The 20185-nt window shown below is 44.3% G+C and overlaps 1 protein-coding gene across 1 annotated transcript in view; it reads left to right on the forward strand.

Moving 5' to 3' along the window:
• The window catches only part of LOC131690501 (protein unc-13 homolog B), a 47237-nt gene extending 30521 nt beyond the window's left edge, over positions 1 to 16716 (forward strand). The window contains exons 2-25 of the mRNA XM_058976336.1: positions 7787 to 10752; positions 10830 to 11144; positions 11214 to 11362; positions 11554 to 11591; positions 11650 to 11737; positions 11965 to 12039; positions 12104 to 12255; positions 12310 to 12377; positions 12443 to 12578; positions 12637 to 12885; positions 12944 to 13268; positions 13327 to 13599; positions 13663 to 13821; positions 13885 to 14010; positions 14075 to 14242; positions 14297 to 14578; positions 14644 to 14865; positions 14926 to 15092; positions 15153 to 15441; positions 15495 to 15641; positions 15706 to 15919; positions 15976 to 16077; positions 16135 to 16297; positions 16369 to 16716. Of these exons, the coding sequence (XP_058832319.1) occupies positions 7860 to 10752; positions 10830 to 11144; positions 11214 to 11362; positions 11554 to 11591; positions 11650 to 11737; positions 11965 to 12039; positions 12104 to 12255; positions 12310 to 12377; positions 12443 to 12578; positions 12637 to 12885; positions 12944 to 13268; positions 13327 to 13599; positions 13663 to 13821; positions 13885 to 14010; positions 14075 to 14242; positions 14297 to 14578; positions 14644 to 14865; positions 14926 to 15092; positions 15153 to 15441; positions 15495 to 15641; positions 15706 to 15919; positions 15976 to 16077; positions 16135 to 16297; positions 16369 to 16684 (7116 nt within the window). The 5' untranslated portion in view covers positions 7787 to 7859 and the 3' untranslated portion in view covers positions 16685 to 16716. The remainder of the gene's footprint in view (positions 1 to 7786; positions 10753 to 10829; positions 11145 to 11213; positions 11363 to 11553; positions 11592 to 11649; positions 11738 to 11964; positions 12040 to 12103; positions 12256 to 12309; positions 12378 to 12442; positions 12579 to 12636; positions 12886 to 12943; positions 13269 to 13326; positions 13600 to 13662; positions 13822 to 13884; positions 14011 to 14074; positions 14243 to 14296; positions 14579 to 14643; positions 14866 to 14925; positions 15093 to 15152; positions 15442 to 15494; positions 15642 to 15705; positions 15920 to 15975; positions 16078 to 16134; positions 16298 to 16368) is intronic.
• The last annotated feature ends 3469 nt before the right edge of the window (positions 16717 to 20185 follow it).

Genomic DNA, 20185 nt, shown 5'->3' on the forward strand with positions numbered 1-20185 from the left:
AACTTGGGGAGTTTCAATCACAAATCAAATTTAGGAGATTCCCCGTTCCGCTTAGAAGATACGTCCATGAAATAGAATATTCGTGGCATTCAGGATCATCTACGTTCGTGGGAGATCCAAAACATTTTTCCAAATAAATATAAACACATTGAGTGCAAGGAAATGTTCTTCGTGGATCACGCAATCCACTAGCTTCTGTATCAATTTATCCGTCTTCTATAGGTTCAATGAAGGAGTTGAAAGCAGGTTGTAATTTCACCCGAGTGACATCGAGCACGTTGTTTGGGCGTATTCAGAATGTCGTGGTGCCAGGTCCCGGTCAGAAGATTTCTTAAGAGTCTGAGGTAGACTAGCCCATGTCTACATTCGTGATACCATGGCCAGCCGGGATCTGCCGTACATGTTGTTGATCTATTATTCTTCAATAAGCGTATATATGCTAATGTGAGATCTGAGATCATTCTAGAGGTAATTACTGCTCAAAAGCAGTCTTCCCCAAATGAACATCGAACACCATGATCGCTCTAGTTCTGTGCTCATCTGACACCCACATTTCATGTGCAAACTCGAACCCGCTAATGCGTACCAAAAACACGAACACGTGTTTGTCTGCACATCCGAATCCCATGTGCGTACGCGGTGTTCGTACACACAGGTTCTTGGCACTAGTTTTCTCTTTCTCTCACTCATCATCATCATCACGGTATACGTACACGGTGTTTAAACCTATGTTTGCACATCGTTTGCCCGGGTTCGGTGTTCGATACAAACCTTTGCATAAAGGCAAAACATGTTTGAGGTTAAATGCGTGCACAAAACTTTGTACACGGGTGCAAACTTGTCGATGTTCATGGGAAGACTGCTCAAAAGTGGAACCTTCAGCGTAACCTAAAATGCGTGTTTGAAGCTATTCAGATTCCCGTGAATATGAAAAATGAATGCACGACTACGTCGACTGTATTCTGTACGGATGCTATTTCTTCTGAGACTTCCTCGTAGATTTTCCAACCAAAACTTCCTTTAGCATACATGCTAATGCAAAATAAACCAACCAGCTGATGGTTGAGAGAAGCAAACCATTTTCCTTGTGCAATAGAACGGCAACAATTTTGATATTTCAATACTGCTCTAGTTCACCTATAAGAGTATTCAACTTTCTATAATAATTAATATATGTAGAAAATCAACATTAAAAATTGAAATTTCCATTGCAAATCCCACAGTGACTCTGCATACCTCAAAAGTTAAAGCCACGTAGTAAGATACCGGTCGACAGAGCCTCAACTACACTACTTCCTACTTCCAGCAGGCCTTCGGTGTGAGGGTCAGATGTAAGAAAACATGGCCGCCCACCCTAAAGTATCGCTAATCTAGCTCAAGCATTTAACATACAAACCTGTGGTCTAAATCGAGTAGCTGGTTGTGCACGGAATTCAGTAGCTTTTCGGATCAGCAATCGCAATCGGAAATTGACGATCTGCTAGTCCGACTTCCTTAAACAAAGTTCGCGTTCGTGTCGACCCTGTCCAAGGAAGACCAAGAAGTCTTCGATAAACCCCTGAAGACTGTTCAGAAGCCGTTGAACCCAGAAGCCAGGAATGATCTATCTCGGACACATTTTCGAAAGACGCTGATGATAGCGTCGGAATCTCTCCACGCCGAGCTCATCGTCCTAGTCTACGTCTCAGCATAGCATCGATTGTTAGGAGTTCCTACGACCAGTAAAGAGAACTACAAACGACCAGGCTCTACAGGAACAGCGATCAGTTGAAGAGTAATACAGGTGGCTAATACAGTAAGCGTCGGAATCAGTCCGGACTCTTCAAATCTGGAACTCCGGAGGAGAAAAAACGCCCTTAGTGGGAAACGAAGACAGAACGGCTTCACCCGTGTCGCCAACAAAATCGGCTGTCGTCGGACGAGGTGTTGCCCGTCTTCTTCACTGAATGGAAGGTTATGTCGTCTATGACGTTTACACAGGACGTCAGCCAACCATAAAACCGTTAAACACAACCTACTGGACTTTATCGACTCATTTCCATTCTCGGCTTCCGAATTTGACGCCGCATTTGTAGGCACTTGCACGAAAGTTGGTCGCTCTACGCTCCATCTTCCGCCAGTGAGAAATTGAGTGCTGTTAATAGTTTTAAAAGGTTCTGGGAGAGAAGACTCTTTCTGAAGTCCTGGTGAAGAGTAGATTATTTTGCAAAGGTTACCAGGATTCTTCTGTGGTATAACTTAAGGTCATCGGTGAATGCCAAGCCAAATGTGACGCCGTTGAAAAAGTGAAAAATCAAAAGACCGAGAGAGCTACCTACTACTGGCAATGATCTAAAATGGAATCCAACGCAATACCTCCTTTTTGGGAAGTTCAAATATGGAGGATTTCCAGAAGTAGGAAAATACTTCGGTTGAGAGCTATAACTGAGAGATGACAGAGCATTTTACAAGAATAACTGGTGGACCTGCCGAGTCTGAAGCGTTCATTTTACAATATGCCAGTTGTTCAATATTATTGTCGATTAGAATTAAAAGATAGGTACATTAAGTGACTAGAAACCTGGATCTGTGCCAGATTCTCGTTGAAGAAAACACTCGCAAACTTTTCAGAGAATAGTTGGCAAATCTCCTGTGAACCAGAGTCCAATTCACAGCCCATCGTTGACTCTTTTCATTACTCATTTACATGGTTCCAGGTTTAAGGTTGCACGTTCCGCCAGTAATCTGGATGGCACCGCTTAGCTGTCTTTTTATACCCTCCTCGATTAAGAAGCACGTAATGTTGTCGCAGCATGTATCCTCCAAGCTTACAGTACTTTTTCAGCGCGGTTCTCTTTTAGTCGATTTTCATGGTCTCAACTCGGCAGTCTGCCGCTGCATTTCGGTATACACCAAATTCTTTTTTTGCACGGGGGATGCGTTCCGTGCAAAAAAAACCGTGTAAAAAAAATCCGTGTTATTTCGAGAAACCGTGTAAAAAAAATCCGTGCTATTTCGAGAAACCGTGCAAAAAAAATCCGTGCTATTTCGAGAAACCGTGCAAAAAAAATCCGTGCTATTTCGAGAAACCGTGCAAAAAAAATCCGTGCTATTTTGAGAAACCGTGCAAAAAAAATCCGTGTTATTTTGAAAAACCGTGCAAAAAAAATCCGCGTTATTTTGAGAAACCGTGTAAAAAAAATCCGTGCTATTTTGAGAAACCGTGTAAAAAAATCTGAATTTTTTTTTTTAATTAACAGCTATTTTCTTATGGTATTTAACAATGAATACTGTTGGACATTTTAAATGCACAAGGGGGCTGTCAATGTGCCCAGTAGAAGTTTTTTAATTTTTCGAGGAGGTTTACATTTTTTAGAAAAATGTAAGTTTATTTATTCGTTAAAAGAAGTTATTGTCCTTCGAAAAGCAATAGTTAAAATGGTAAAATGTTTCAACTATTTAGAGTTTGTTAACTTTTTGTAGATTACACTGTGCTACAGTGATTTTAAACTTTTAAAATGAACTAGTATAACAAATGCGATACAAAGCAATGTACACACGAAAATTTGAAGCAAAAAAACATTTTTTGGGACCTTTGCCACAACAAAATTAGCTACGTTGTCATTTTCAGCCGATTTTCGGTTTTGTAACATTTTTTGAACGAAGAAAACTAGACCTTTCGAACAGTATGCGGTCATATACAGTTTGGTAAGAAACATTGTTCGATTCTGGGACAACAATATCAAAATTGTATTTTTTTGCGATTTTTTCATGTAAATGGTTATTTTCTCATTAAAAGAATTTTCATGAAAAGTAAAAAAATCATTTTGATGCAAAGACTCTTGCGCAATTGAAATGTCAGAAATTGTCAATTTTCAGCGGCCTATTGATTGGCTTTTACTTAATTAAATACTCTTTCCTGGAAAGAGGCAGCATTTGCCATTTTGCAATGTTGACATTTGCCATTTTGCAATGTTTGATTAAAAATTCTTTCCTGAAAAGTTGAAAAATTTGTTATTTTCCACTTAGCGAATCTAGTTTTTTTAACGACTGCAACCTATGCCATGGTGGATATCGGTCCGTCCCGCGAGGCAAACTTTTCAAAATCGTACGAAATTGCGACTATCTGCCAATTAAACACCGATCTTCAGGAGGACGATAAAGTTTTGTGCATGTGTGTCTCAAAAAGTGTGATGTCCTCTAATTTGTCTACTTCTAAAAAATATTCTCCTGCCAGTGCGTTTGAGTCGTCTATATCTATACTAAACCAATTTAGAATTAGAACCGCCTTTGTTTCTATTCTTTTCTTTCGTCTCCTAGGTCTGAAGCGGATCAATCGACTATTAATAAATATGATAAAAGATGCCAGCAGTATTGGCCCTTATTCGCAAATACTTTATTCACTACAACTGTGCTATATTTCTTCTCGATCTTATAACAGAATTTGAAAATCTCTGTTCTAAATAGTCGATATTGGTAGTTGTTATGATGTACAATACATTAGGAAAATATGCTAGAGTAGTGACAATATTTTTCAGTTCCACAGATCTCCCTTTATTGGATACTTCAGAGTTATTCGCATCTGCTCTCGGAGACCACCAATCCTCCAAACACATTTCAACCACTGAGCATTCAACTCGAGCATATCACACCGAGGAAGCAATTTGTTATTTCCAAGAACCAAAGCTCGAGTAAAACAATCAACATTCTCGTAGGTGCCAGTCCTGCATATCTTCTTGGAACCAGCTAACATATCCAAGCTCGACAGCTAGCTGAAGTCACATATATTTCCACCCAAGCGAAGTGATCAATCACTTGTAAGTAGGACACTCATCCACAAACCAGTCATGAACATATCCGTACCAACGAGAATGGATCATACCAGACGAAGGCCACAGGTCCAGCACCAACTTGTCCCATCTCAGTAAAAAAATAGACTTGTGCCTGTTCCTAACTCTTTGAAAGCTCTATTTAATCAGAGATCACTGATTGGTTGATAAAAAGAAACATCAGTCGTTATCTACTCAGACCAAACAATACGTATTGCGTATCCCTGCATATTAAAATCTCCGCTATCAGTTTCTAGCTTATCAAACTGAACAAGCAAAATTAATATACATTGTGTAGTGGCACTACCCGGGGGAACTTGGCCAAATACCAATTGCTCCATTGCCAATGCGATGTGATATATGAACCGGAATATTATTTGATGATATCTAAAAAGCATACAATCCTATACAAACCATAGCCCAACATTATTGATTTTCAACTACCATAACTTGAATTTTGATTAACAACTCTTTTCCTAAAATTGAAAAATACGCGATTTTTACACATTGGCAGATCATCCCCATTTGTATTGCAAATATCCAATGCCATTTATTTTCAGCTGCCGTTACTAAATGCCTATTAAAAAAAAATATTTTTTTTGCACGGTTTCTCGAAATAACACGATTTTTTTTGCACGGTTTCTCAAAATAACACGGATTTTTTTTACACGGTTTCTCGAAATAACACGAATTTTTTTTACACGGTTTCTTGAAATAACACGGATTTTTTTTGCACGGTTTCTCGAAATAACACGGATTTTTTTTACACGGATTCTCGAAATAGCACGGATTTTTTTTACACGGTTTTTTTTCCACGGGATGATCAAATCATTAAACTGGTATATCGAAATAGGTATTTTATACATAAAAATCGTGTTATTTTGCTAAACCGTGCAAAAAAAGTCGTGCAAAAAAAATCCGTGCAAAAAAAGTGCGTGCAAAAACAGAATCCGGTGACATCATTTTCGAGAATTTCGTTCCAACGGAACGGCGTGCGGCTGGCTACTATCCTCTCCCCTCTCTATCACGGAGCCACTCGACAATCAAGCTTCTAACCAGTCGTGAAATTCTTGGACCCGGGGTTTTTTCGTCCAGAAAATCGAAGAGGACTGCGACCCCCTTACGACTGTATGCTGAGGTTCAAGATACTGTGGGATTAATGGAAACATAGGCGTCGATACAAGCTTCATTCGGCCGACGCTCCCGAACCATACTAACTGGGCAAGCTACATTGTCCGGTAGCTGCAATACATTCAAGAGCAAAGTAACCTATCACTTTGTTAACCTTTGGAGAGGTTATCTGGAATACCAATAAAGAGCCCTAAAAAGCCCAATTTTATAATATAAACACAAAAAATCAAGTACTTACAAATTTCGGTCTCGGGTTTCTGGTCATCTCCTATCAAGCTTACACCATTGATACTATTTTTCTCAATAATTTCTATTTCCTATTCGTATTGTGTCCAACCGTCGCTCCATACTTCCAAATAGTCAGTCCAAGTTGATTTACTATTGTGGATTATTGATGATGTTGCGATGAATCGGTTGGCGATACCGGGAATATTCCTAAATCATCTACTCGTAGCAGCTCGTTCTGAAATGTCAAAAATAAATTTTAAATGCATTTTGAATCAGAAATGATGATAGCATATTACCAGGAGAACAGTCCACCTCAAATGTCCCAAATGAAACGATTGTTTGAATATGTGTTTCTCTTTTTTAATTTTTGAAGAAAGTCGGAACAAGCGAACAAACCAGGAAAGCCATGACAGTTTTACGGGTCTTAAAAGACTTGATGCCTATGGAAACGTAACAAGTGTTCTAATTCTCGAAAGAAAATTTTAAAAATTCGTTTAAGGATTTTTTTTAAAGTTTAAGGATTTTCAATATCGCTGAAAGGTTTGTGATACTTGACTACATCCAAAATAATACTTTAACTTGTATACAATAACTCGCAATTTGTTTGATCCGAATTTCACCAGTTTCAAATAGATTCGATCGAGGCTTACCCAACAAATAACACGTTTTAGCTTTAGTCATGTAGATACCATTTCTAGGTCAATTGAGCCATCCTACAAAACGCTGCACATGTCAGATGTGTGTAGAATCTGGGAAGGGGTACTTCAGTTGAAATCATACCCGATTCCTAGGAAACAACCTCAACTCATAAAATCAGCCATACATCAACGAGTATACCCCAAGCGAAGATAAAAAACAACATTAAAAAGTCAAACGTGGCTCAGTTTGAAGCACTATCATTCGTTCTGGAAATATTTTAACAACCCACCACACATCCTAGTTATTAAACTTTCCGCAATCGATCCGTCGAAACGTCTCACGCGCTGTGCTGAATCTCTGCTGCAACCATCACACACGAGCACCGAGCTTGCAGTACGTGCGGCCCGGCTCAGGCGGGTTTGGCATTTCATCACTCATTCATTTCTACAGGCTCGTTGACTCCGGCTTCCTAACTGTGCTCGTAAAATTTTCTACGGTGCACCGCACGGTACGCATACACATCTAGGAATAGGGGCGGTTGGGTACCGGAGGGGGACGGTTTGAATCATAAATTCCACATCCGTTACCGGCATACAAAAGGAATTTAATATGATCCTTTTGCATCGCTTTCTCCCCGGCTGATGCCCACCAGCCTCGACGAATGGGGTTGTCAATCGGGGCCACGTTTGGCACAGAGAGGGAAAGAGAGTGGAAGAATGGGTTGCTCGTCTGGGAGCGCATTTGCATCATTAGGACAAACTGGGACAAACGCCCACTTGACGATTTGAAGAGCGTGAATTTTACTGACTGCCGGTTTTCGTACAGTAGGAATTCCGTCCCGATTTGTATGCTGTTGTGTGGCACGTTTTAGCACATAAAAATTCTTGTCCTTCTCCTTCCCTAAATCCTCACAGTTCCGAAGGAAAAGCGTACAAATCAACTGACAATAATGAAATTTGCTGTTTTCATTTCTTCCATAGATCCACCAATCAATCGTCGCACTGTACCATCTACCACCCCGCATTTACCACCAGAATCACCCCCAGCACCGCCATGGACGAGAACGAGGTGATGGCAGCGTACCTGTGGAGCAAACAGTCCCAGGATCTGTACGCTAGCCACGGCCTGAAAGACCTACACCACCTGCACCAGGATTTCATCATCAACGACTACACCGACAAGATCGCCACCAACATCGATCTGTTGGATACGGAATTGAAGTTTGCCTGGGCCGCCCTGAATCTGCTCAACGAGGAGTACACCCGGATGTCGGAGAAAGTGTTCAAGCTGCAGTCGTTGAACGTTTCGCAGCAGCGAATCGTGCAGAATCTGCAGTTCATGGAGGAGAATCGAAAGGCGTATCTCGATATGATACCGGACTACGCCCGGCACCACGAATATTCACTGCAGGAGCAGTCTAGGTTGCGTGAAGATCTCCAATATCGAGATTGCATCAACGAAGCGTACATAAATAGTATGCATCAGCAGCAGCAGCATTATTTTAATCAAGCTGCTCCACCACCCTATCCGTACGACCTAGGACAATACGACCCGGCAGAGGAGATGGCTGCGTATGACGCACAGCAAGAGTACTGGTTGATGCGACGAAATCTCTCCAACATCCCAGAAGTTCTGCAAGAGCAGAACGGTAACGGGCATCAACCTCCACTGGAGTCGTACGGAGCTATGGCGGCACGATATCAACATGATGCCGCGCGAATGTCAACGAACCCCTTCCTGTCGAGCGTAGAAGCCGAAGGAGGTATTCTGAGAGAGATCGCACCAGCCGATAATGCGGCACTGATTGAACAGCAGCTGCGGGCTTCCTTTTTGAACCATGCCAAACAGATGGAACTGGAGTACGGTTCACCGTTGATTAAGCAGCGAGCAGTTCAGCGTATTGAGAAGATGAGCAACGGAGATATTAAGGAGATGATGACGAAGGTGATGGACGAGGAGGACGTGGCTTCGATGAGTAGCGAAGAGGTGGAAAAGGTGCGGCATTTTATGGCGAAGAACTGTGCCGATTTGAGGGAAGTTTTCGCGGAAGAGTTTTCACCGCTGGCCAAGGACGGTAGTAATAAGTTAGGTGGAGGAGCGAGTCCTAGGAATAAGTACAGTCACCTGCCGGATGCGGAGGGAATTGCTTCGTTAACGAATGATGATCTTTTGACGGTGGAGGATGGAACGATCATTATTCAGGACAATGCGGGTCCGCTGGGGAGTAACGAATTTAAGCTCAATCTCGCAGGTGCCGGGTTCCCCCCCGTGAATGGCGTTGGAGGAGGTGCGTCACCGAAGAACCTATCGGAGTTTTCACCGTTCGGTCTGCAGAAGTGTTTGACGAAAGATGCCGGTTTGAGGGACGAGAACGTGCGGAGAAAGTCAAGCTTTGCGGAATTGATGGGTGGTAAGCCGAGTGCGGATAGCTCGCTAACTTACACGAATCAGAATGGTGAATCGGAGTCCATCTTTAGTCAAAGTTTTAAGGAAGCTGTCGAGGCGAAATTGGCCGGGCAGGCTGTTCAAATAGCTGGGAATATGATGGGTTTGGCTGAATCAGTGCCACCTTTCCCGTCGGGTTCCGCTATTAAAGCAAATATCAGTGAAGCTTTAGAGGCGGCTTCCGCCGAGCCTAGAAGGCCGAGCATAGCGGAAGCTGCTGAAATTAGAAGAGTTAGTATTACCGAATCTTTGTTATCGACGTTAGCTAGAAAATCAAGTATAACTGTAACTTCCGAAATATCGCGAAAAACGAGCATTACGGAAACGTTCGAACAGCCGCTGTTCGCGACTATTCCTCGTAGGCTAAGCGCAACCGAACAGTTGGAAGCACCGTCAGCTTTCCATCCGGTTGTTAGAAAATCTAGTATTAAGGAACCGGCATCGAGTCCTCCGATGTTTACTCCGCTGCCAGGTCAAACTTCGATCACCGACACGCCGGAGATGCAGGCTATCTACGAATCGTTATCGCGGAAGTCCAGTATCCCAACGCTCGGAGATGGAAGTTTCTTCCCATCGCTGGACATTACCGACTCTGGGTTCGCCGAGTGCACCGATGGGATGGGCCTGTTTCCAACCATTCCTCTGATGTTGTCCTCGAGTGAGGCCCCTGTCAGTCTACCGGACTTTTCAACCATGTCGACCCTGTCGAACGCACCGGAAACGTCGGAAGCGTCTTCGTTCCTACACCTATCGATGAACTCGTCCGGTATTAGCGAAGCTTCCGACAGCCTAACACTTCCGGTGCCCGCAACCGAAACTACAACATCTGCCATCTCAGGTCAACTGACCAACACTGCAGCCATATCAAAGGAAGTCCTCCAGCCACTGGAAAAAATATCCACCTTACCACCCATATCAGCTGCTCCGGCAACGATGGCCGCTCTGGCGGACAGTAAACCAATAGCTCAAGCCACGGCACCTCCGGTGACGACTGCCATCGTCTCGACAACAGCTACGCTATCTGCCGTTAGGCCAACAATTGCTGCTCCGGGGACTAGTACCGCTGTAACCGTTCCGGCACCTAAACCGGTTCAAAAACCAGTTTCGCCGCAACCGCAGCAACAGCAACAACTGCAACAACAACAACAACAACAACAACAACAGCCACCACAACAAGATCCCAAGGCCGGCTTCTTCCAGACATCCACGGCAAACACCAAACTCTTCGGTGGTTTCTTCAACAAAGTCAACAAAAACCTTACCCACCAGGACAGCACCGACAGTCTGATCAGTACCAAATCGAAGGCATTCTTTGCCACAATGAAAAGCTCCTTTTCGCTGGATTCCTCTAAGCAATCGCTAGACGAAGGTAGCCCGCAACAGCAACTTGAGCTACAACAGCAACAACAGGCCGACCAGTCAATGCCGGCCCAGCCAGAGGACATTCAGTCGCCTCTGTCGTCCGCCAGCGCGGCGGGTCAGGTGGTACCGGCGACGCCAGGTAAGTCCTGTCCCAACAGTCCTCACTCGGTGTTGTGTGTCTCTGTGTGTTTACCCTAGAACCCCTCTTGTAACCAGAAGAAAACACCACTACTTCACCCCAATCCCCAGCAGACGTAGGACAGACCCAGTTTCAGCAACAATTACAGCAACAAAATACACCATCGCAAGAACAGTCACAGCAGCTGTACTCGCCGGAGGACCAACAACAGCAGCAGCAACAACAACAACAACAGTTAACGAACGAAGCAACTACGGAGTTTCCTACCCTTAATGGTAGCACAACGATAGCCAACGCACAAGAGATGACGGAAGGAGAACCACAGGTGGATGAGGATGCACCGAAACCGACCCATCGGAAGCAGAGTCTGTTTCGGTCGCAGGGAAGTGAAGGTTCGTAACCGGCGTTAACCGAAGAAAAGTTTCGATAACTGATTGATCCTATTCTCTATTTAATTTCAGACGGCGAAGGCGGTAGCAAGTGGAAGCTTCTGAAGACGCTGAAGGAGAAGCGAATCGAGGAAAAACAGAAGGTGGCGGATAGTGACGAAACGGTTGATGAGAATGGGATTTTTAAGAAGGTCGACGTTGCGAAACCCGAGGAAGTTGAGGTAAATGCTTCGTTGGCCTGGGAAAAGCTCCGGATCGGGAGATTGTAAGGCACCAACGGGCAGCTGTTTGTTTGAAAACCTTCATGGAATGAACCTCTTTTTCTTAGCGTAGACGTAGATTGTAGTGTTGAAAGATGAGTTTACGAGGGATACTAATGCCGGGTTCAAATTTGTTTTTTTTTCTTCGACAGAAACGGAATGGAGTTTCGGATAGTGGACGCGGAAATGGGTGAGTTATTGGGTGGTTGCTGAAGTCTACAGATTCTAAGGTTTCTCTGTCGTTACAGAATGGGAGACAATACCTTCTACAGCAACATCGACAGTATGCCGGATATTCGACCACGGCGGAAGTCGATACCGTTGGTGTCGGAGCTGGTAAGTAGCTTTCCTGAGACAGATTCAATGTGAACCAATCTAACGCCGTTTGCAACAAAACCCGTATTTCTCTACTCCGTATGTGTGAATGTACCCTCCAACAAAACCAAACTCTTCTGCCGTTACCAACCGCCAAACTCCACCAGGTCCTAAAAGTAAGTCACAGTTCCCTAGGAAGCTGTCCAGTGCAATCATTGAACGGGTAACAATTGGTTTTTCTTTCCTAGACAATGGCAGCTACGAAGCGACAGGCTGGTCTGACTTCGGCCGTCCCTCGAGCGACGTTGAACGACGAAGAACTGGTAAGAAGGCTTTTGCTTAGTTTCGATGCTTCTATGAACACTGTTTTTCCTCTGTCCATCGCAGAAAATGCACGTCTACAAGAAGGCCCTCCAAGCGTTGATCTACCCGATTTCGTCGACAACCCCACACAACTTCGTACTGTGGACGGCAACTTCCCCGACCTACTGCTACGAGTGCGAAGGACTGCTGTGGGGTATCGCCCGTCAGGGTGTGAGGTAAGTGCGTCCCCCAAATGCGTCTCCCCGTAGTAACGTTCTGTCTCGCCGCAGGTGTACGGAATGTGCCGTTAAGTGCCACGAAAAGTGCAAAGATCTACTGAACGCGGATTGTTTGCAGAGTAAGAAGACTCCTTACGTCACGGCCTACTATTGATTGATTAACGGTTTCGATTTCCGTTTGCAGTGTGCTTCGCGGGAGCGTCGGAGAAGAGCTCCAAACATGGTGCTGCCGAGGACAAGGCCAACTCCGTGATCGCGGCTATGAAGGAACGCATGAAGCAACGAGAGCGCGATCGGCCGGAGATCTTTGAAGTTATCATGTACGACGGCGATCGATAAGAGTATGACTAGCCTGACTGAGTTCGATTTCGATTACAGGAAAGTGTTCAACGTGGAGGAGAAGAGTCACGCAGGTCACATGAAGGCGATCAAGCAGAGCGTCCTGGACGGTACGAGCAAGTGGTCGGCCAAGATCGCCATCACCGTCATCTGTGCGCAAGGTTTGATTGCGAAGGATAAGAGCGGAACAAGCGATCCGTACGTCACCGTCCAGGTTAGCAAGGTGAAGAAGCGAACGCGTACGATGCCGCAGGAGCTGAACCCGGTGTGGAACGAGAAGTTTAACTTGTGAGTATACGAAAGGAATCATGTCCACGATCATTGCTTAAAAACGCGACCTTTTCAGCGAGTGCCACAACTCCTCCGATCGTATCAAGGTACGCGTCTGGGACGAGGATAACGATCTGAAGTCAAAGCTGAGGCAGAAGCTAACGCGCGAATCCGACGACTTCCTGGGGCAGACAATCATCGAGGTGCGGACGCTGTCGGGCGAGATGGACGTGTGGTACAATCTGGAGAAGCGAACGGACAAATCGGCCGTCTCGGGCGCTATCCGGTTGCACATCTCCGTCGAGATCAAGGGCGAGGAGAAGGTGGCACCATATCACGTACAATATACCTGCCTGCACGAGAACGTCTTTCACTATCTGTGCGAGGAAGCCTTGGGAACGGTGAGTTGAGCAATTCGTCATACGACTAGCTATGCGAACTGAACCTGTTTCTTCGTAGGTTAATCTACCGCAGACGAAGGGAGACGACGGGTGGAAGATCTACTTCGACGAAACGCCGGAGGAGATCGTGGACGAATTTGCCATGCGGTACGGCATCGAGAACATCTACCAAGCGATGACGCACTTCCATTGCCTATCGACCAAGTACCTGTGCGCGGGCGTCCCGGCAGTGATGAGTACCTTACTAGCAAACATTAACGCTTACTACGCACACACGACTGCTTCGAGCGCTGTATCGGCCAGTGATCGCTTCGCAGCTAGCAACTTTGGAGTAAGTTCCCTAACTGCGAATAGCAGAGTGCATCAAAAACTTAATCACGTTTTCATTTTGTAGAAAGAAAAATTCGTTAAACTACTGGACCAATTGCACAATTCTCTCCGTATCGATCTATCAATGTATCGCAACAACTTCCCCGCTTCCAGCCAAGAGAAACTGATGGATCTGAAGTCCACGGTTGATCTACTAACCAGTATTACATTTTTCCGCATGAAGGTGAGTGTTCGGTGACTATTCTTTTAACCTAACGAAACTTTCAATTTCTCCGTCGTCACGCAGGTACAAGAACTGTCCAGCCCACCTAGAGCCAGCACCGTAGTCAAGGACTGCGTGAAGGCTTGTCTACGCTCAACCTATCAGTTTCTGTTCGAGAACTGCTACGAGTTGTACAATCGAGAATTTCAGGTCAGCCTTCCGTGGTTTGATTCCGTGTTGCTCGTTCGCTTAAACCCCCTTGGCTTATTCACAGGTCGACCCGAACGAGGCAAAGCGCGAGGGTGAAGACCACGGACCAAAGCTAGAGAACGTTGACTTTTGGCACAAACTAATCGCACTTATCGTTTCGGTTATAGAAGAGGATAAAAATAGTTATAGCGCAGTACTTAATCAATTCCCGCAGGAGCTTAACATAGGACAGGTTCGGTGACTTGCGCCATCTAACGGCATCGCTTAACCAATTTTAAACTCGTAGGTATCTGCCGCCACGATGTGGAGCCTGTTCGCCATCGATATGAAGTACGCCCTGGAGGAGCACGAACAGCACCGGCTGTGCAAATCGTCCGCCTACATGAACCTGCACTTCAAGGTCAAGTGGCTGTATACGAACTACGTCAAGGAGGTCCCACCGTACAAAGGCGCCGTGCCCGAGTATCCTGCCTGGTTCGAGCCGTTCGTGATGCAGTGGCTCAACGAGAACGACGACGTCTCTCTGGAGTATCTGCACGGAGCCTTCAAGCGGGATAAGAAGGATGGGGTAAGTTCAAGCGACGAAAAAAAATTTCTTTCCAATTCTAATTCTTTTTTGTTGTACTAAAATAGTTCGTAAAGAGTAGCGAACACGCGCTGTTCTCCAACTCAGTCGTGGATGTTTTCACGCAGTTAACGCAGTGCTTCGATGTAGTTAGTAAATTGGACTGCCCGGATCCGGAGATCTGGAAGCGGTACATGCGTCGTTTCGCCAAAACCATCGTTAAGGTGCTGCTAGCTTACGTAGATATAGTGAAAGCCGAATTCCCCGATATCATGCACGAGGAGAGGACGGTTCGTATTGAACGCTTTAATTTGATCCTGTAGTATAACACTTGTCCCGTATCCGCCTAGGCTTGTATTCTAATGAACAATATCCAACAACTTCGGGTCCAATTGGAGAAAATGTTCGATTCGATGGGTGGCGACAAACTGGAGGAAGATGCCGCCAACATCCTGAAGGAACTGCAACAGAATCTAAACACCGCGTTGGACGATTTGGCAACGCAGTTCGCCAAGAGGTTTTCCTTCCTATAAAATTACGAAAAAAAATTCAAAAGTCTAATCCGCATCAATTCCAGCTTGGAACCCCGAATAACCGGTAGTGTTCGAGAGCTGGGCGATCTGCTGCAGCAGGTCAAACAGCAAACCTCGCTCTTCCACGCCCCACCGGCCGACGATGCCGCGATGATTGCGATGGAGGCTGACGAAGTGCTGCGGCCGCTGATGGATCTGCTGGACGGATCGCTTTCCATGTATGCACAGTCCTGCGAAAAGACGGTACTGAAGCGGCTGCTCAAGGAACTGTGGAAGATTGTCATCCGGACGTTGGAAAAGACAATCGTGCTTCCGCCGATGGCGGATAGAGCGGTAACACGCGGAACTAAAAATTGATCGGTAAATTTTAAATCGACTATTTGTAGATGGTCTTCAAACATCTCACCGACAACGCCAAGAACCTGGCGGCTAACGCGAAGATCGAGGACATGTCTCGGCTAATTAAGAACCACATGGCGGGTAAACCGGACGCCAAAAATGTGCTCAGCGGAGTCATGGATATCTCCAAGGAGGTTTGACGAATACCCTTATTCAACAACTATCCAGTTGATAATCGTCCTTTTCGCTTTCTTTTAGATCGAGAAAAATCTATCGCCGAAGCAGTGCGCAGTTCTCGAGGTTGCACTGGACACCATCCAGCAGTACTTCCACGCCGGAGGCAACGGGCTGAAGAAGCCGTTCCTGGAGAAATCGTCCGAACTGCAGAGTCTGAAGTATGCGCTCAGTTTGTACACGCAAACAACCGACACGCTGATCAAATCGTTCGTCTCCGGTCAGGGCGCTTCGGAAGGTAATTTATGCCCTAAATCCTAAATGAACAAACTCAAATGTTCAACTCCATTTCAGAAGGAGGAATCAGCAGTGACGACGCTTCGGTGGGTGAGGTTTCGATCCAGATCGACGTCTCGTCCAATCCGGAGAACGGCGAACAGAAGGTTTCCGTCAAAGGTAAGTCCCTACTCGCAATTTATCACAATTGAAATTGATTACTGTTTCCCCTCACAGTAATCGCTGCCAACGACCTGAAATGGACCGTCCCGTCCGGCATGTTCCGACCGTTCATCGAGGTAAACCTGATCGGGCCGCATCTGCACGACCGGAAGCGCAAGTTTGCCACCAAGTCCAAGTCGAACAACTGGTCGCCGAAGTACAACGAAACGTTCCATTTGTAAGTGGTGGAATTGTCGGAAAATTTTTAAGCCCGGCAAGAGTTAGCTTTTGTTTCTTTTTTATTTCTAGCATAATCGGAAACGAGGAGCAGCTGGAATTTTTCGAGCTACACATCTGCGTCAAGGATTACTGCTTCGCCCGAGAGGATCGTCTGGTCGGTGTCGCTATTCTGAAGCTAAAGGATGTCGTCGATCAGGTAGGAAGCGGTGATAGACGGTTTTGGTTTGTAGGTTTGTGCGAGATGTATGAACGAGAGTGTGAATTACGGAAGAATACCATTTGGGGGGTGGGAAAAGCGATTTTTTTCTACAGGTTTGAGGAACAGTTGACAGTTGGAAAGTTTTGGAATCCAGTTTCAGTTACTTCTCAAGCTGGTTCTATGTAAGTACCTTATTAAAACTTAATACAACTATTTTTTATACTTACATGAAGCAGAACATTGAAGCAAACCTTACCCGCAACGCACGAATTTGAAAGAAATACAGAAATCTCATCAACACTGTTTGCTGTTTTTGTGTCCGAAAGCCAATAAATATTTTAAAATTATTGAAACTTACCCACGGTCGTTACTGAATCGGCATCACTTGATCCAATGCCATTATTTCCCAAAAGATTACTGAATCAGTCGAATCCAGCTTTTGCGACGAATTAACAGAATTTTCTCACATGTTACTTTTATGGGGATACATTTTAGCTAGAAATCGAATTATTTTAGAAAACACTTTGCACTTTGACACTATCTCTGCTTCGAAATAGATTTTTTTTGCAGCACACTTAAAAATTTCATTTTTTTTCGCAAATTACTTTATTTTTAATCGCTATGGAAATAACTTTGATTTTTCCATCGATCTGAAACCACTGCCAATTTCCACGCACAAAGCACTGTTTTCCCTTTGGGGTAAAGCAGCTAGATTTCAACAAAAAAGCCTCAAATAGAACCTGCTGTACGACCATTTCACTTTCTAACCCAGCGCACGTTATTACTTTCGTGAAAAAATCACTTTTTAGCACAAAAACTTTTCAAATAATGGTTGGCTTCATTTTTGAACACCATGGCAATAACCTTGATTTTTCTATCGATCTGACATCACTGCCATTCTTCACGCGCGAAGCATTTTTTTCCTTCGGGGTAAATCAGCCAATTTTCAACAAATATGCCTCCAATGAAACCTGCCGCACTGCTAATTTACTTTCTAACACAGCCTGCGGTATTCTTTTCATGAAAATACACTTTTAAAACACTAAAAATTGCTCAACGCCGGAATGCGACACGCGAACTGCAATTTTTCAAATAACGGATGCAGACTTTTGACGTATGCTGGATAGGGTTACCAGAAAGTATACCTCGTATGTTCCCAGTGAGAGACCGAACAAAATGTACCAAAAGCGTCCGACATGGGACCAATAATGGAAGGTTTGTAGAATGATTTGTTCGACGCCGCCGTATGTTGGCCCAACGAAGGTTCGTCAGTAGACGATTCGTTTCAAGAGACTTTTCTACGGCTCTTGTACGTACACTTGGTGGAAATTAATAACCAAAGACGGCAAAAGCAAAGAGGATTGTTTTTAACCAAGAGTGTTCGTGAGACCGGCCGACAAGAACTCAAAGGGGCCGTTTGAGGAGTAGATACTAAAACTCTAGATGAGGATTGTCGCTGGCATCGGTTTAATGTTTTTCAATTAAGTTGCAGAAAACATTATAAATAGAGGTTATGGTATTGTTTGTTTACATTTTAAGTAATTTTAAGTGCCACAATTTGTTGAAGTGTACTTTTCATAATATTGTTTTACGGCATACTTTCAGAACCCGTCACACACGAGATTTTTTTTACTGATGTTGGAAGACCTCTTCTGATTTGACGTGAGAACATTCGCTAGAACTGAGGCGGAACTAATCCTGTTTGGTACATATTTCCGGTGCTGTAAAGCATACCAAAACTAAGTACCAGAATCTGGGCATTTTTGGCGACCTTCACCGCCTCCTATGCTTTACCGCTCGCTTACTGATTTTTGAAAGCGAAAGTAGTGGTGCGAAAATCGCAATTACTTCAAAACTGTCTTCAGTCAGGGCTTGTAAAATTCGTTTCCCTATTTGTTGCCACGACATTGGGTCGGCCGTGTCGAGAAATATTAATCTGGTACGCTGTGAAGTAAGATCCTTTAGGGGGCGAGTATAGCGCAAATCAATTGTTTCCTACGCAGATCACTTGGGTTCGATTTCCAACTCCATACATATGGTTAAACATTTTTTTAACCAGAAAAAAGATGCGGAACCTCTATAATCGAAATTAAAAAAAATCCATTAACAAGTCCACTTCGAGGAAGTCCGAGTAACGGTCTACAGTAATTGAAAACTTTCAGATTTGATCACGACATTCCGCAAAGAATACTGAGCAGGATGGATCGGGTGTGTTTGTATTAGAGCTGGAGATTAGAACAAAGTTTATTTGGCACAAATCGCTCACGAATTTGTGCACTCATGCCCGGCCAAAATTCGTTTACCCGATCTAATCCCAGCGCTGACTCTAGCCCGTTGTGGCTTACTGATCTAGGCCAACCGAAGCGAACATAGGACGTAATCGTTTTGATTGTTCTCCGAACGTTTCTTCGATGATTTTCAGATGCTCAGGAATGATGAAGGCTGTGTTTCTTCGACTGAGCAGCTCTACATGTAAGTTGCATTGTTCAAGATTCAATAAGATATGTGCTGTAATCTGCGAGGAACTGACAACATTTTCGTTAGAGGCTTTCGATCCGTTTTCGCAGTCACCCTTGGATTGCCTACCATTATCTGGTGCGCACGCAAAAATAATCACAAAAATTTTGTTTTCTTTTCGCAGATCGTTTATAGCGACCTCCAGAGTTTCATGTGTTATAATGTCTCAACATATCTAGGCTCGATACTAATTCTTCTACTCGCTTGAATTTTTCTTGCAGATCCATCGACCACAACCCAGGCTTCCTTTCCTGATATCAACTTTCGGGGCACGCTGAAGTTTTCGCTTAAGTTCAGAAGGAATCTGCCCGAAGAGTTCACCAAGTAGCTTTTTGCGATTGCCAGGCACTGGATAGTTAAACTTAATTTTTGATTCTTCAGATCAGATTTTAGTTCCTGATCGGTCAGCAGATGACCAAAAAATTTCACCGTAGTTTGGCCACAATTTTAGTTTATTTCGATTCAGTTTACCTTCAGTCTGCTCAGACTGTACTGAAAACGTTTCCAGCCACTGGTTATGATCGATGAGCGCTTCTTGCAGCGTATCTTAACGACCCAAATACCACTTTATCATCTGCAATTCACGTCCTAGACATTGTAACACTTAGTATGCCACTTCATTTGGAAGATCTGCGGAGCAGGCCGGTTATCGAAAGAAAGTCTGGTCAACCGAAATCGTCTATGTAGTGTCCAAAATGTTGTTCGTCCGCACTTGTGAAAGCCTACACTCTTGCCATAATGTTCCCGGTTTGCGATCATCATCCATGTAATCCTCCACTGATCTATTCGATATTTTCTATATTGAAATTTTGGGTAAAATTAGTTCAGTGTGTATTGTTTACATTGTTAAGGATCCCAGTCAAAAAAAAGGCGGGCGAATATGGTCAGGCGATTTGAGCACTTTGACATTTGACTCAACTCGCCTGTGCTAATGACCCCTAGGAGGAAATGCAATTTGCGAATGCGATTTAAAGGCAATTTCAATACTTAGACAAATTTGCTGGCGGTTGAAATAGACTTGACGTTGTTTTTCGCGTTTTTCTAACGTGGCGGTTCATGTTTGGCTTAAGCTTAAAATTGTTTTTTTTTAACAATTCGCGTGTTCTCGTTTGTATTTTGTTTGTCCAGTGCAATTCACTTAGCCAACAAATGTGAGAAATTGTGGAATCT

The sequence above is a fragment of the Topomyia yanbarensis genome, chromosome 1, assembly GCF_030247195.1.
Source record: "Topomyia yanbarensis strain Yona2022 chromosome 1, ASM3024719v1, whole genome shotgun sequence".
NCBI lineage: Eukaryota > Metazoa > Arthropoda > Insecta > Diptera > Culicidae > Topomyia > Topomyia yanbarensis.